This window comes from Nomascus leucogenys, chromosome 17, assembly GCF_006542625.1.
Source record: "Nomascus leucogenys isolate Asia chromosome 17, Asia_NLE_v1, whole genome shotgun sequence".
NCBI lineage: Eukaryota > Metazoa > Chordata > Mammalia > Primates > Hylobatidae > Nomascus > Nomascus leucogenys.
In genome coordinates, this window is record NC_044397.1 from 86805939 (window position 1) to 86819240 (window position 13302).

Consider the following 13302-nt stretch of genomic DNA (forward strand, 5'->3'; position numbering starts at 1 on the left):
TACAGATTTTGGCTTTTATTCTGGCCATCACACATCTACTTCTAAGACAACACAGACCGGCAGTACCCCATCCCCATGACCACTGTCACAACCCCAATTTCCTCACCCCCTCCTCCCACCCCACCCCTTCTGCCAAGCTCCCTGTATGGGGGCTCTGCCTACACCTCACCCCGGGCGTGCAGCATGAAGTGCCCGTGCAGCTCCCCCAGGTTGTCAAAGGAATCCTCGCATTCCGTACAGTGGTAGGTTCCCTCCTCCTCCTCTTCCTCCTCCTCCTCCCGCCCAGCTGGTCGGCCCTCCCCAGCCCGAGGTGGTTCCTCCTCTTCCTCCCCAAGGGCCCTGCCTTCAGGGGCTGGTGCTTCCTGGGGGGCTGTAGCAGGGCAGCAGAGCCGGCAGGGTGGGGTTCCCGGTGGGGCCTCCCCAAGGGGTGAGCGGCCACAGAGCTGGCAAGGCTGGGCCGGGGGGCCCGGGGGCTGGGCTGCACGGGGAGCCCGGCGGGATGGGCCACCACGTCCCCCGCCAAGGCGCTGCTTCACCTTGTAGCCAGGATCATATTCGGGATCGTCAGTGGTCTCCTCTTCCTCCTCCTCCTCATCTTCTTCCTCTTCGGAGTCCGGCTCTGAGAGAGTGTATTCTGAATCAGAGGAATGCTCGGGGCCTGAAGGGGGACACATAGGGGGAGACAGTGGCATCAGAGGAAACAGGGCTAGGCCCAGCTGTCCCCTCCCTGAATCCCCACATTCAGACTTGCCATAGTATGACAAGGGTAGCCTAGGCACTGCCCTTCCCTTCCCCATAGATGAGTCCCCATGGCACAGAACAAGGCTGGCACCCAGTAGATTCCCTGTATCTTTGTGTCAAGCCAATGAATGTCTTCCAAGAACTGCATGGGACAGGACTGGGCACAGTGGCTCATGCCTGAAATCCCAGCACTTTTGGGTGGCCAAGGTGGGAAGATCACTTGAGCCCAGAAGTTTGAGACCAGCCTGGGCAATATAGCAAGACTCTGTCTCTACAAAAAATTAAAAAATTAGCCAGGCCTGGTGATGCATTACCTGTAGTACCAGCTTCTCGGGAGGCTAAGGCGGGAGTATCACTTGAGCTGAGGAGTTCCAGGCTGCATCTGAGCCATGATTGCGCCACTCCCTTCCAGCCTGAGTGACAGAGTGAGACCTCACCACTTAAAAAGAATTTTTTTGGCCGGGCGCGGTGGATTACTCCTGTAATCCCAGCACTTTGTGAGGCCAAGGCAGGCAGATCACGAGGTCAGGAGTTCAAGACAAGCCTGGCCAACATGGTGAAACCTCGTCTCTACTAAAAATACAAATTAGCTGGGTGTGGTAACGGGCGCCTGGAATCCCAGCTACTCAGGAGGCTGAGGCAGGAGAACTGCTTCAACCCAGGAGGCGGAGGTTGCAGTGAGCCGAGATCGCACCACTGCACTCCAGCCTGGGTGACAGAGCAAGACTCTGTCTTGGAAAAAAAAAAAATCGATTGATTGCAAAAGAAAACAAAAACTCCATGGGGAGGTGGGGTGGGAGGCATTTAGGAAGGACAAAGCAGGAGTAGTAAAAACCCACCAGTAACAACAGCATCCTTGCTATTGTAGGAGCCCTGTTCTTAAACATTAACTCACTAAATCCTCAAGAACCCTTTGAGGGTGGTACTATTACTATTCCCAGTTGATGGATGTGGAAACTGAGGCACAGGGAGGCTAGACGACTCACTCCCCTGTGGTTACACAGCTCTGGCAGGAAAAGCTGAACCTGGGCCATGGCTGACACTGGATCATTTTAGGGAGACAACCATTTGAAAAGGTATTTGTGCAAATTAAAACACATGCATACACACAGATGTACTTTTATATCTGTGGCCAGGGAAAGAGATTATATATATATATATATATATATATATTTAGGTGAATTGAAATATTTATAGGTAAGATATATTACTGTGATTTCACAGTTATCAAGGACATACCTAGGACAAGTTGAGGTTTAAAGAAAAAGGCCTGTAATCTAGCACTTTGGGAGGCTGAGGTGGGCGGATTGCCTGAACTCAAGAGTTCATGACCCACCCTGGGCAACATGGTGAAACCCCGTCTCTACTAAAAATACAAAAATTAGCCAAAGGTGGGTTGGTGGGTGCCTATAGTCCCAGCTACTCAGGACGCTGAGACAAGAGAATTGCTTGAACCCGGGAGGCGGAGGTTGCGATGAGCCAATATTGAGCCACTGCACTCCAGCCTGGGTGACAGAGCAAGACTCCATTTCCAAAAAAAAAAAAGAAAAGGGGAAAAATTTTAAAGTTGATACACGGAAAAGCGCGACATCAGCTGCCATTATGGGGGCGCACACACAGAGTAATGGTTGGGGATGGGGTCCCTGTGACCACAGTGTGGGAAGTACCAGCTTCTTTGGCCTCGGTGGCAGGAGCCTGCCAAAAGCCTCACATTGTATCCATCCCAGCCCCATTCCTCAGTTTCTCCCAGAACCCAGAGGATCCTGCTACTGCACCCTGTGCTCCGCCCTTGCTCCTGTCATCGCAGTGGCCACAGGCTCTTCATACCAGGCTCCTCACTTTCCGACACCCCAGGCCCATACCTGCCTCAGGGTCTTTGCCACCCTTTCTGCCGATGTCACTCTCCATTCTATGTCTCAAGTGTCACCTTCTCAATGACACCCTGGCCACTTCCCAGCACTCCCTACGCCCCTTACTCTGCTTGATTTTTCTCCATCTTCTTTTGAGATAGAGTCTCGCTCTGTCATCCAGGCTGGAGTGCAGTGGCGTGATCTCAGCTCACTGGAAACTCCGCCTCCTGGGTTCAGGCAATTCTTCTGCCTCAGCCTCTCAAGTAACTGGGATTACAGGCACGCACCAGCATGCCCAGGTAATTTTTGTAATTTTAGTAGAGACGGGGTTTCACCTTGTTGGCCAGGCTGGTCTCAAACTCCGGACCTCAGGTGATCCACCCATCTCAGCCTCCCAAAGTGCTAGGATTATAGGTGTGACCCACTGCGCCAGGCTCATTTTTCTCCATCTTCTGACTCACTGCATTCAACATTTACTTGTGTGTTTGTTTACTGCCTGTCCCCGAGAGCAGGGACTTTGTCTGGTTCACTGCTGTGGCCCCAGCATCTAGAACACTTCCTTTGTGCAAAGAAAGTACTTATGACATATTTATGGCATGGATATCTCTCTGCATGGAATTTGACAAACCTTTTCTGAGGCTTCACACACACTGTTCCTCCCTCTGGTGGGAATGTCCTGCCCTACTTTTTCCCACCATCCTTTAGGACCCAGTGGGAGGCCTTCCTCTTTGGTGAGGCCATCCCAGACCTCCTCATCCCAGGCAGCCAGTCACTTTTTCTACCACCCTCCTGCTGGGTCCCCAGCATCACTAGCCCAGAACGGGTTATAACTGTTTCCTTCTGAACATCCGTCCCTGCGGCTCTCTCCTACTAGTTCCTGCCACTTAACAATCATTTCCTGAGGCCTTGGCATGGGCTGTTCCCCACTCTATCCACCTGGTGACCCCCTATTCATCCTTCAAGACCCAGCACAAACTCTGTCCTCTGTGAAGCCACCACCCTGAAGCCCCAGACTCCCAGCCAGGTCTCTCTCCGGCTTCCCCTGCCCCAGCACCTCCTCCTGTTACTGTCCTAGAAGCTGACTGCAGTCAGCTGCCCCCCAGGGTATCTCCCTTATCTGACTGGGAACTCCTCAAGGGCAGGTATGATCTTGGGGTCCCCAGCAGAGGACGTGTGGGTGAGTGGATGACAGTGGCCCCAAGACCCTGATCTCCCTCCCCAAAGCCTTAGCCTCTGCTCCTCACCCACCTGAGTGACTCGTTCATTTTTTTTTTTTTTTTTTGAGAGTCTCGCTGTCACCCAGGCTGGCGTGCAATGGTGTGATCTTGGCTCACTGCAACCTCCGCCTCCAAGGTTCAAGCGATCCTCCCACCTCGGCCTCCCAAGTAGCTGGGATTACAAGCATGTGCCACCACACCTGGCTAATTTTTATATATTTGGTAGAGATGGGGTTTCACCATGTTGGTTAGGCTGGTCTGGAACTCCTGACCTCAGGTGATCTGCCTGCCTCAGCCTCCCAAAGTGCTGGGATTACAGGTGTGAGCCACCGCACCCAGCCTGACCCTTTCTTTCTCTACTGGCAAAACTCCTGCTCCTTTTTAAAGCCAAGCTCATGTCATGTCCTCTGTGAAGTCCTTGCTGACTCCCCAGGCGGTCAGTGTCTCTCTTGTATGGGCTCCCCGGCCCCTGCACCGCTCTCCATCACACCCTGACCACTCTGGGCAGTGACCCCCCTCCCCACCCATTGACTATGGGCTCCTTGAAGGCAGGGCCTGGGTCTGCCATCTCTGTGTCCCCAGCAATGCTGGGCATGAGTCAGCCTCAGAAGACATCTGCTGAATGGCTGCAAACCAGAGGAAATATCTCCAGCCTCAGGCTAGGACCCCTGCCCTCTCTCCTCCCACCTCTGACTTCATACCACTCACCCTCCAGAGTCTTCAATGCCCACTATGACTTCACACAGTTGGCCTGTGACAGGCAATCAGGTCATCATCCACGGCTACCAGGTGTTTCATGTCTACTGTGACTTCCAGGACCACAAGCCCTTTTGCGCCCACCATGTCTTCACCTAAGAGATCTTCAAAGCCCAGTATGTCCCCGGCACCCAGTGGATCCTCCATGCCCACTGCAGATCTCAAGCCTCCTGCCTCCTTGAAGTCCACCAAATCAGCAACGCCCAACAGATCCTTAGTGCCCACCAAGCCAGCGATATCCCGCAACTCAGTCATGAGCCCAAGCAGTTCCAAGTCCACGAAATCGACCAGTACAAAAAGAGCCCCTCCTAACCAGCCCAGCAGCAGGTCCCGAGTCCGCAGCAAAGCAAGAACACCCAGCAGGGTGAGCACCGACACCAGGACCAGCAAAGCCAGCAAAGCCAGCAAGGCCAGCGGCATGAGATGCCACCAGCGGAGGGGCACACACAGCCGGGGTAGGACACCCGGCAGAAGGGGAAGCCGCAGCTCCAAGAGGTCACCCAGCAGGGCCAGCACTCCTGGCAGGATAAGAACTCATGGTGCCAGACCAGGCATGGCCAGCAGGGTAAGAACTCCCACTTCACAGCAAAAACGGAGCCGGGGAAAGAGTTACGGCCGGCCTAGAACCAGCAACAGGGAAAGGAGTGACAGCCAGCCTAGAAATATGAGCAAGAAGAGTTACCGCCCACCAGGAGGCTCAGGTATAGGGAGGAGTTCCGAGCTGGCTGCAACTTCCAGTAGAGCCAAGTGTCAAACCCCGACTGGAATTCCCTCCAAGGAGAAGAGTGACAACCCATCTCCATCGTCATTAAGGAAGATGAAGAGCTATGGTCAGATGATCATCCCCAGTAGGGAAAAGAGTTACAGCCCCACTGAAATGTCCAGCAGGGTCAAGAGTTATAACCAGGCCAGCACCCGCAGCAGGCTGCAAAGTCACAGCCAATCTAGAAGCCCCAGAAGGTCAAGAAGTGGCAGTCAGAAGAGGACGCACAGCAGGGTGAGAAGTCACAGTTGGAAGAGAAACCATAGCAGGGCAAGAAGTCGCACCCGGAAGGGAATTCTGAGCCAGATGGGAAGACACAGCCAGTCTAGAAGCCACAGCAAGGGGAAAAGTCAAAACCAATCTAGAACCCCCAGAAGAGGAAGAAGTCACAACTGGTCTAGAAACCCCAGCAAGGAAAGAAGTCATAGCCATTCTAGAAGCTCCAGCAAAGAGAGAGATCGCAGAGGATCTAGCAGCCCCAGGAAGGAGAGTGGTCGCAGTCAATCTGGAAGTCCCAACAAGCAGAGAGATCGCAGCCGATCTAGAAGTCCCAACAAGGAGAGAGATCGCAGCCGATCTAGAAGTCCCAACAAGGAGAGAGATCGCAGCCGACCTAGAAGCCCTAGCAAGGAAAGAGATCACAGACAATACAGAAGCCCCTGCAAAGAGAGAGATCACAGACGATCGAGAGGCCCCAGCAAGGAGAAAGTTCACAGCCGACTCGGAAGCCCCAACAAGGAGAGAGATCGCAGCCAATCTAGAAAACCCAGCGAGGAGAGAGAGCACAGACAATCCAGAAGCCCCAGCAAAGAGAGAGATCGCAGACGATGGAGAAGTTCCAGCAAGGAGAGAGAGCGCAGACAATCTAGAAGCTCCAGCGAGGAGAGAGATCACAGCCGATCTAGAAGCCCCAATAAGCAGAGTGGTTACAGTCGACCTAGAGCCTTCAGCAAGGAGAAAGCTCACAGCCGATCTAGAACCCCCAGCAAGGAAGGAAATCATGGCCAATCTAGAACCTCTAGCAAGGAGAGCGACCCCAGTCAATCTACAATCCCCAGAAGTCCCGACTGGAAGAGATCCCGTACCGGGACAAGGAGTCTCAGTCAGAATAGAACCCCTAGCAAGACAAGCAGCCACTCCCCATCAACATTTCCCAGTGGAGGCCAAACCCTAAGCCAGGATGATGGTCAAGCCAACGCCACCACCTCTAAGGCCACCTTACCTGGGGAAAGGTCTTCATCGTCTTCTTCCAAGCTGGCGTAGCCCCCAGTCTCAGCTGGCTCACGGGTCTCTGTCATGGCCGGGGGAGGGGACAGGAGACAGGAGCAGAGCAGCAGCTGAGCAGCGTCCCTCCCCGGCCAGCTCTCCAGAGCCACACCTCCGGCCACAAGTTCTCTAATACAGGATGTTGGCAGGTAGAGAGTGATGCTGGATAGGGGGAAAGGAAAGACCTGTGATGATTCAATAAATTTTTACATAGCACCCATCCCCACCCCAAGCCCAACTGTGTGCTCATTGCTGGGGTGGGGCACAGAGGACCCCAGCTCTGTCCCTGACTGTCTACAGGGCCTTGAGTGCAAGCCCTGCCCCTCTCTAGGTCTTTTTTTTTTTTTTTTTTTTTTTTTTTTTTGAGACAGAATCTCACTCTGTTGCCCAGGCTGGAGTGCAGTGGTGTGATCTCAGCTCACTGCAACCTTCACCTCCCAGGCTCAAGCAATTCTCCTACCTCAGCTTCCCGAGTAGCTGGAACTACAAGTGTGCGTCCTCACGCCCGGCTAATTTTGTATTTTTAGTAGAGATGGGGTTTCACCATGTTGGCCAGGCTGGGCTTGAACTCCTGACTTCAGGTGATCCACATGCCTCAACCTCGCAAAGTGCTGGGATTATAGGCGTGAGCCACCGCACCCGTCCCCCTCTCTAGGTCTTAATTTCCGCATGTGGGCAACAAGGCTGCCTTCTGGTTCTTATTCAGTGGGGTAGGGAGAGGTGACATTCCAAATATTCAACAGTGGGGACTAGTGTGGGCACCAATCAGAACTGACAGTGGAGCGGGACGGATACCAGGCATTAACCCTTTAGTTGCTGGACCATGGGGAGGTCTGGGGTTGGGGAAGTGTTATGGGGGAAAAAACCTTCAAACTGTGCTTTTCCTCTACTCTCCTCACACTACCACAACAATCATCAACACAGAATTCTGTGACCAAATGTGTGGGGCTTTTTCCCCACACACTACACAGGAGACACCAGCTAGGTGTCCCCTCCGATTCCATTCCAACGCTGTCCCCACACCCGGCTAATTTTTGTATTTTTGGTAGAGACACAGTTTCACCATGTTGCCCAGAGTTCAAGCAATCCGCCGGCTTCAGCCCTCCAAAGTGCTGGGATTACAGGCGTGAGCCACCACACCCGACTTTTTTAAAAAACTAAAAATAAGGCCGGGCGCGGTGGCCCATGCCTGTAATCCCAGCACTTTGGGAGGCCGAGGTGGGCAGATCACCTGAGCTCAGGAGTTTGAGACCAGCCTAGGCAACATGGCAAACTTGTCTCTACAAAAAAAAAAAAAAAATTACAAAAGTTAGCTGGTGTGGTGGCATGTGCTCATAGTCCCAGTTACCTGAGAGGCTGAGGCGGGAGGATAACTTGAGCCTGGAAGGTCAAGGCTGCAGTGAGCCGTGACTTTGCCACTGCACTCAAGCCTGGATGACCCATCTTACAAAAAAAAAAAAAAAAAAAAAAAAAAATTTGCTGGAGCTAATCACAGAACTCAAGGAAATGCTTACTTAGATTTACTGGTTTACTATAGAGGATATTGCAAAGAAGAAAGATGAAGAGATGTGTAGGGCAAGGTATAAGGGAAGGGGCAGGGAGCTTCACGCCCTCCCTGGGGTGCCACCCTACAGGAATCCTCATGTGGTTAGCTATGCGGAAGCTCTCCAAACCCAGTCCTCTTGGGTTTTTACGGAGGCTTTAAGACAGGCAGCATTGGGTATGGACTTCTCTGAAAAGTGTCTTAAGACCAACAATCAAGAAGGTGGGGGAGATTAGAGTCTTGCCCTGGGGCAGGAAATGGAGGGCAGGAGGAGGTCGGTGAGATTCTGTTTCTTCAGACCTGCCCCAGGCCTAAGGTACACAACATTATAACAAGAGACTGTAACAAAGGCTATAGGAGTTACCAGCTAGGAACTGTGGATGAAAACCAACATATTTATATATATAATACCACAGGGAGGGTCCCAAGTGGCAGTTAGGGACAGAGAGTACTTGTGTAGCAGTGACACACCAACCCATCTGGAAGTATTTTAATATTTAAACAATTGGTATGGCTGTACTGGTTTGTGACTATGAGCCTTAGTTCTGTATCAATTGGCAAGATAGTGTCTAGGTTTGCCACACTCTAGCTGTGTAGCACCAAGCAAAGAACTTTACTTCTCTAGCCTGTTTCCTTCTCTGTAAGAAAGGGGCTTCCAGGCCTTAACTCATGTACTCCCCATAACCAGGTTGGGAATTATCTCCTTTGTACAGATGAGGAAACAGACACAGAGGTGATAAGTGAGTAGCCCAAGGTCACCATCTGGTAAGTGGATGAACTAGGATTGGAAGCCACACCTTTCATAAAATGATTTCTCAGCTCAAAAGGTTTTTCTGAAGATTCAGTAGGCTCACTGATAGAAATTGCTGGTGTGTGGCGGGTACTCCATCAAGAGTGGCCGTTACTACTCCCATTCCCGCCCCTCTATAAACTCCAGATGTTCCAGACCTCTCACCTCTCCCTGTGCACACAAGGAGACCCTTTTCACATCTGTGGGTCTTAGTACACCCGCTGTTGCTGTCAAGAATGTCCTCCTTTCTTTTTTTTTTTTTTTTTTTTTTTTTTTTTGAGACGGAGTCTCACTTTGTTGCCCAGGCTGGAGTACAATAGCACGATCTTGGCTCACTGCAACCTCCACTCTGCCTCAGCCTCCCTAGTAGCTGGGATTACAGGCAGCCACCACCACCATGCCGGGCTAATTTTTTGGTATTTTTAGTAGAGACAGGGTTTCGTTATGTTAGCCAGGCTGGTCTCAAACTCCTGACCTCACGTGATCCACTCACCTTGGCCTCCCAGAGTGCTGGGATTACAGGTGAGAGCCACCACGCCCGGCCCTCCTTCTCCCTTTTTGGCCTGGAGAACTCCTTTTCACCCTTCAAAGCCCACCGCAAACATAAGAACCTCTGTACTTCTTGCCCGCTGAAATACTGCCTCTGCCAGGAAGCCTTCTGTGACTTCTCTCTCTCCCTCTTCACCAACGGACCACCCCCACCCCCCACCAACCCCACCACACACACACACACCACTATTGTCTTCCACTGTACTCCCTGATAGTAGAGAACCACGCATGGCAAGTTGCTGCAGCCTCAGCTATATCTCTTACATGCCAAGGCCCATGCACTGGGGATACAATGGTGGAAAATACATGGTCCCTTCAAAGCCCGGATGTCAAGTTTAATGCTGGGGACTAAAGAGAAAACCTTCAGATTGAAACCTGGAGGTGGCTGGGGCAAAGAAGCATTGGCATCATTGGCAGGGCAACTTCCTAAAGAAAGCACCTAAATCTTGGCTTTTAAAGACAGATTTCATAATTGGCAGAGGAGAATTCTAATGATACCCTATTGCCTACAAGGCCCCATCTAATTTGGGAATTCTACTTTATACCAAGATAAGATTGCCAGATTTAGCAAATAAAAACAGAAGACATCCAATTAATTTTTTTTTTTTTTTTTTTTTTTTGCGGAGATGGTGTCTCACTATGTTGCCAAGGCTGGTGTCTAATTCCTGGCCTCAAACAATCCTCCTGCCTTGGCCTCCCACCTCCCAAAGTGCTGGGATTACAGGCATGAGCTACCACACCTGGCCCTTATTTATTTATTTATTTAATTTTCTTTTTTGAGACGGAGTCTCACTCTGCCGCCCAGGTTGGAGTGCAGTGGAGCGATCTCGGCTCACTGCAACCTCTGCCTCCTGGGTTCAAGCAATTATCCTGCCCCAGCCTCCCGAGTAGCTGGGACTACAGGCGCGTGCCACCATGCCAGGCTCTTTTTTTTTTTTTTTTTTTTTTGGTGACGGAGTCTTGCTCTGTCGCCCAGGCTGGAGTGCAGTGGCACGATCTCGGATCACTGCAAGCTCCGCCTCCTGGGTTCACGCCATTCTCCTGCCTCAGCTTTCCGAGTAGCTGGGACTACAGGCGCTCACCACTATGCCCGGCTATTTTTTGTATTTTTAGTAGAGATGGGGTTTCACCGTGTTAGCCAGGATGATCTCGATCTCCTGACGTCGTGATCCACCCGCCTCGGCCTCCCAAAGTGCTGGGATTACAGGCATCAGCCACCGCGCCCAGCCTACTTATTTATATTTTTTAAGAGACAGGGTCTCGCTCAGTTGCCCAGGCTCTGGAGTGCAGTAGGGTGATCTGTAGGAAAGGGGCTTCCAGGCCTTAACTCATGTACTCCCCATAACCAGGTTGGGAGGTTAGCTCACTGTAACCTCAAACTCCTGTACTCAAGGTACCCTACTCGCCCCTAGCAGAGTAGCTGGGACTACAGGTGTGCGCCACCACGCCAGGCTTAATTTTTACTTTTGTGTGTGTGTGTGTGTGTGAAGACGGGGGTCTCACTATGTTGCCCAGGCTGGTCTTGAACTCCTGGTCTCAAGCGATCCTCCTGCCTCAGCCTCCCAAAGTATTGGTATCACAGGCATAAGCCACTGCAACTAGCCCACAGAATTACTTAATATAGCTATGTTCCACGTGATATTTGGGACATACTTTTCTAAAAGGTTGTATCTTTTGGATATAATTGTTTATCTGAAATTCAAATTTAACTAGACATTGTATATTTTATACGGCAACCATACACCTGGGGCAATCAAGACGTTCCATGAAGTTACCAGGAGACAATGCACATTAGCCTACACTTTTCCAAGCCCACATCACACAAGGCCCTTTCCAGAGTATTCCAGAGGTCAGGCAGGGCCATCCCTTGGTTCACAAGTCCCACTCCTACCACGCCTATGGCAGCCAAACTGAAAGGCAAACACAGTGCTGGAGACCCCACAATGCCCTGGGCCTATAGCAGCGAATTCCCAAGATGCCCCGCGTGAACACAATAGGTACCCGTTCCAATGCTCGAGCAAAGAGACCAGGGCAAAACCTTCCACTACGGGACAATAAGGGCCAGTTCCCATAATTCCTTGTGGCAGTTCTTCCCAGGATGCCTTAAGCCTATAGCGACCACCTTCCCAGACTCCCCGTGTGGAAGCGCTCCAAGCCTCCAGGACGGTCAGCGGCAGGTGTGGGATAAAAGGAACCGGTCTCGACAAGGATCTGGGACACTCTTTCCCAGGATGCACCAGGCCTACGACTAGCGGACCGACTCCCACAGCGCTTCAAGGCGTAGCGCTCGGTTCTCCCAGGATGCCCCAGGGCGGCATAGACGCGTAGGGGGAGAAAAAGAAGCCCTCGGGTCACCACGGCCCCAGACCGCCGGCTCCCCGGTGACGGGAGTCGTCGCTCCCATCATGCAGCGGGGCCGTAGCGCCCGCTTCCCGGCATGCCCCGCGCACCCCTCCCCGGGACACTCACCGGCGCCGGCGGCCCCCGCTTCGGCTCTGCGGCGGCGGCTGTACACCCAGCCTCTGCGCCTGCGTCGCAAGTAGGGTAGGAGAGCGCGCAGGGGGCGTGAAGAGCCTAGGGCGCTTGCGCGGTGAGACGGCTAGTCCTGTAGCTCTGTGGGAAGAGGGGCTATGCGCGTCGGGCCGTCGACGAGACCCGCGCGGGGGGCGCCGTGCTTTGCCCCTCGCTGCCTGGGTTTACTTGGTACAGTCCGCGGCCCGAAGGAACAAGAAGCTGAAGGGTTCGCGCGTGCGTGTGCGGGGCAGGAACGCGCCTTATAAAACAGGGATGCGCTGGGGGCGGAGGGCGCTAGTTCGGACTGGATCCTGGGCCCGAGGCCTGCGTATTTGCATAATCCTAGCGCGGGACAATGAAAGGCCTCCCGCACTGGAAGGAGTGATTTGCATATTTCCCGGAGGGGCCTTACTCCTGATCGCAGTGATTAGCATGTGGCGGGGGCAACCTGAGCAAAGCGCATGCGCGCAGGGACTGCAGACTAACGCAAAGTGGGTGACCTTGTCTTCGTTGGGGATCAGTTTGCATCCTGAGAGAGGGCACGAGGGCCAGGACCCCTCCCAACCAGGATAAAGGTTTATTGATCTCCTAGGTGTCGGGCCCCATGCTGGCGGATTCTATGGTTTCTGCAGCGAACCATACTCCTGTACTCACGGCACCCCAGTCGAAGGAGATACACACCTAATTAGACAACTACTACCCAGAAGGTCAGACCTGGAGTGAGGAACACAGGGGGCTGTGGGAGCCTAAGAGGCGCCTGCCCCGGCCTATGGTTCTAGGAAGGCTTCCAGGAGGTGGTGATCCTTAAGCCAAGTACGAATAGGAGCCAACTAGAATGGGAATGGGTCTGGCAGAGTGAACAGCAAGCGCCAAGGCCCAGAGGCCAAAAATAAAAAATAGAAGCGCATGTTTTGATTGAGGAAGCAAGAGCAGCTTAGTATGCCTAGAACCGAACTGGAGACGGGAAAAGGTCCTATAGACGATGTTAGAGTTCAACTATGACTACATTCCAGTCTTCCTGTAAGTGACTTTGTCACATTCTGGCTTAAAACTCCCCAAAGGGATCCCATTAGGAAAAAAAATCCAAAAATCTTTATCATGGCCTCAGGGCTATACACTTGGTCTGGCTGTGCTTATCTTTCTGACCCCACCTACTTCCTCCTCCCTCCACTTCTGTCCAGCTCCACCTTATCCCAAACTCTCTTTACCATCTCGGGCCTTTGCTCTTGCCGTTTCCTCCGCCTAAAAATGCTTTTCCCTCTGACCTTTGAATACCTACTCTTGTGCTCACCATTCGTATCTTGGTACAGATG

General features: G+C 52.5%; 2 protein-coding genes across 2 annotated transcripts; one reads left to right on the plus strand and one right to left on the minus strand.

The window, feature by feature from the left end:
- ZNF428 (zinc finger protein 428) lies at nucleotides 1–13292 on the minus strand. Its single transcript, XM_030797392.1, has 3 exons — nucleotides 11945–13292; nucleotides 6550–6755; nucleotides 1–658 (listed from the first exon to the last, which is right to left on the minus strand). The coding sequence occupies exons 2-3, from the start codon at nucleotides 6623–6625 to the stop codon at nucleotides 159–161; spliced, it is 576 nt and encodes a 191-aa protein (XP_030653252.1). The 5' UTR covers nucleotides 6626–6755; nucleotides 11945–13292; the 3' UTR covers nucleotides 1–158.
- On the plus strand, nucleotides 4352–6819 carry SRRM5 (serine/arginine repetitive matrix 5). The gene has a single exon (XM_030797389.1). It carries the CDS (start codon nucleotides 4605–4607, stop codon nucleotides 6588–6590), a length of 1986 nt encoding a protein of 661 aa, XP_030653249.1. The 5' UTR covers nucleotides 4352–4604; the 3' UTR covers nucleotides 6591–6819.
- Nucleotides 13293–13302: the final 10 nt, after the last annotated feature.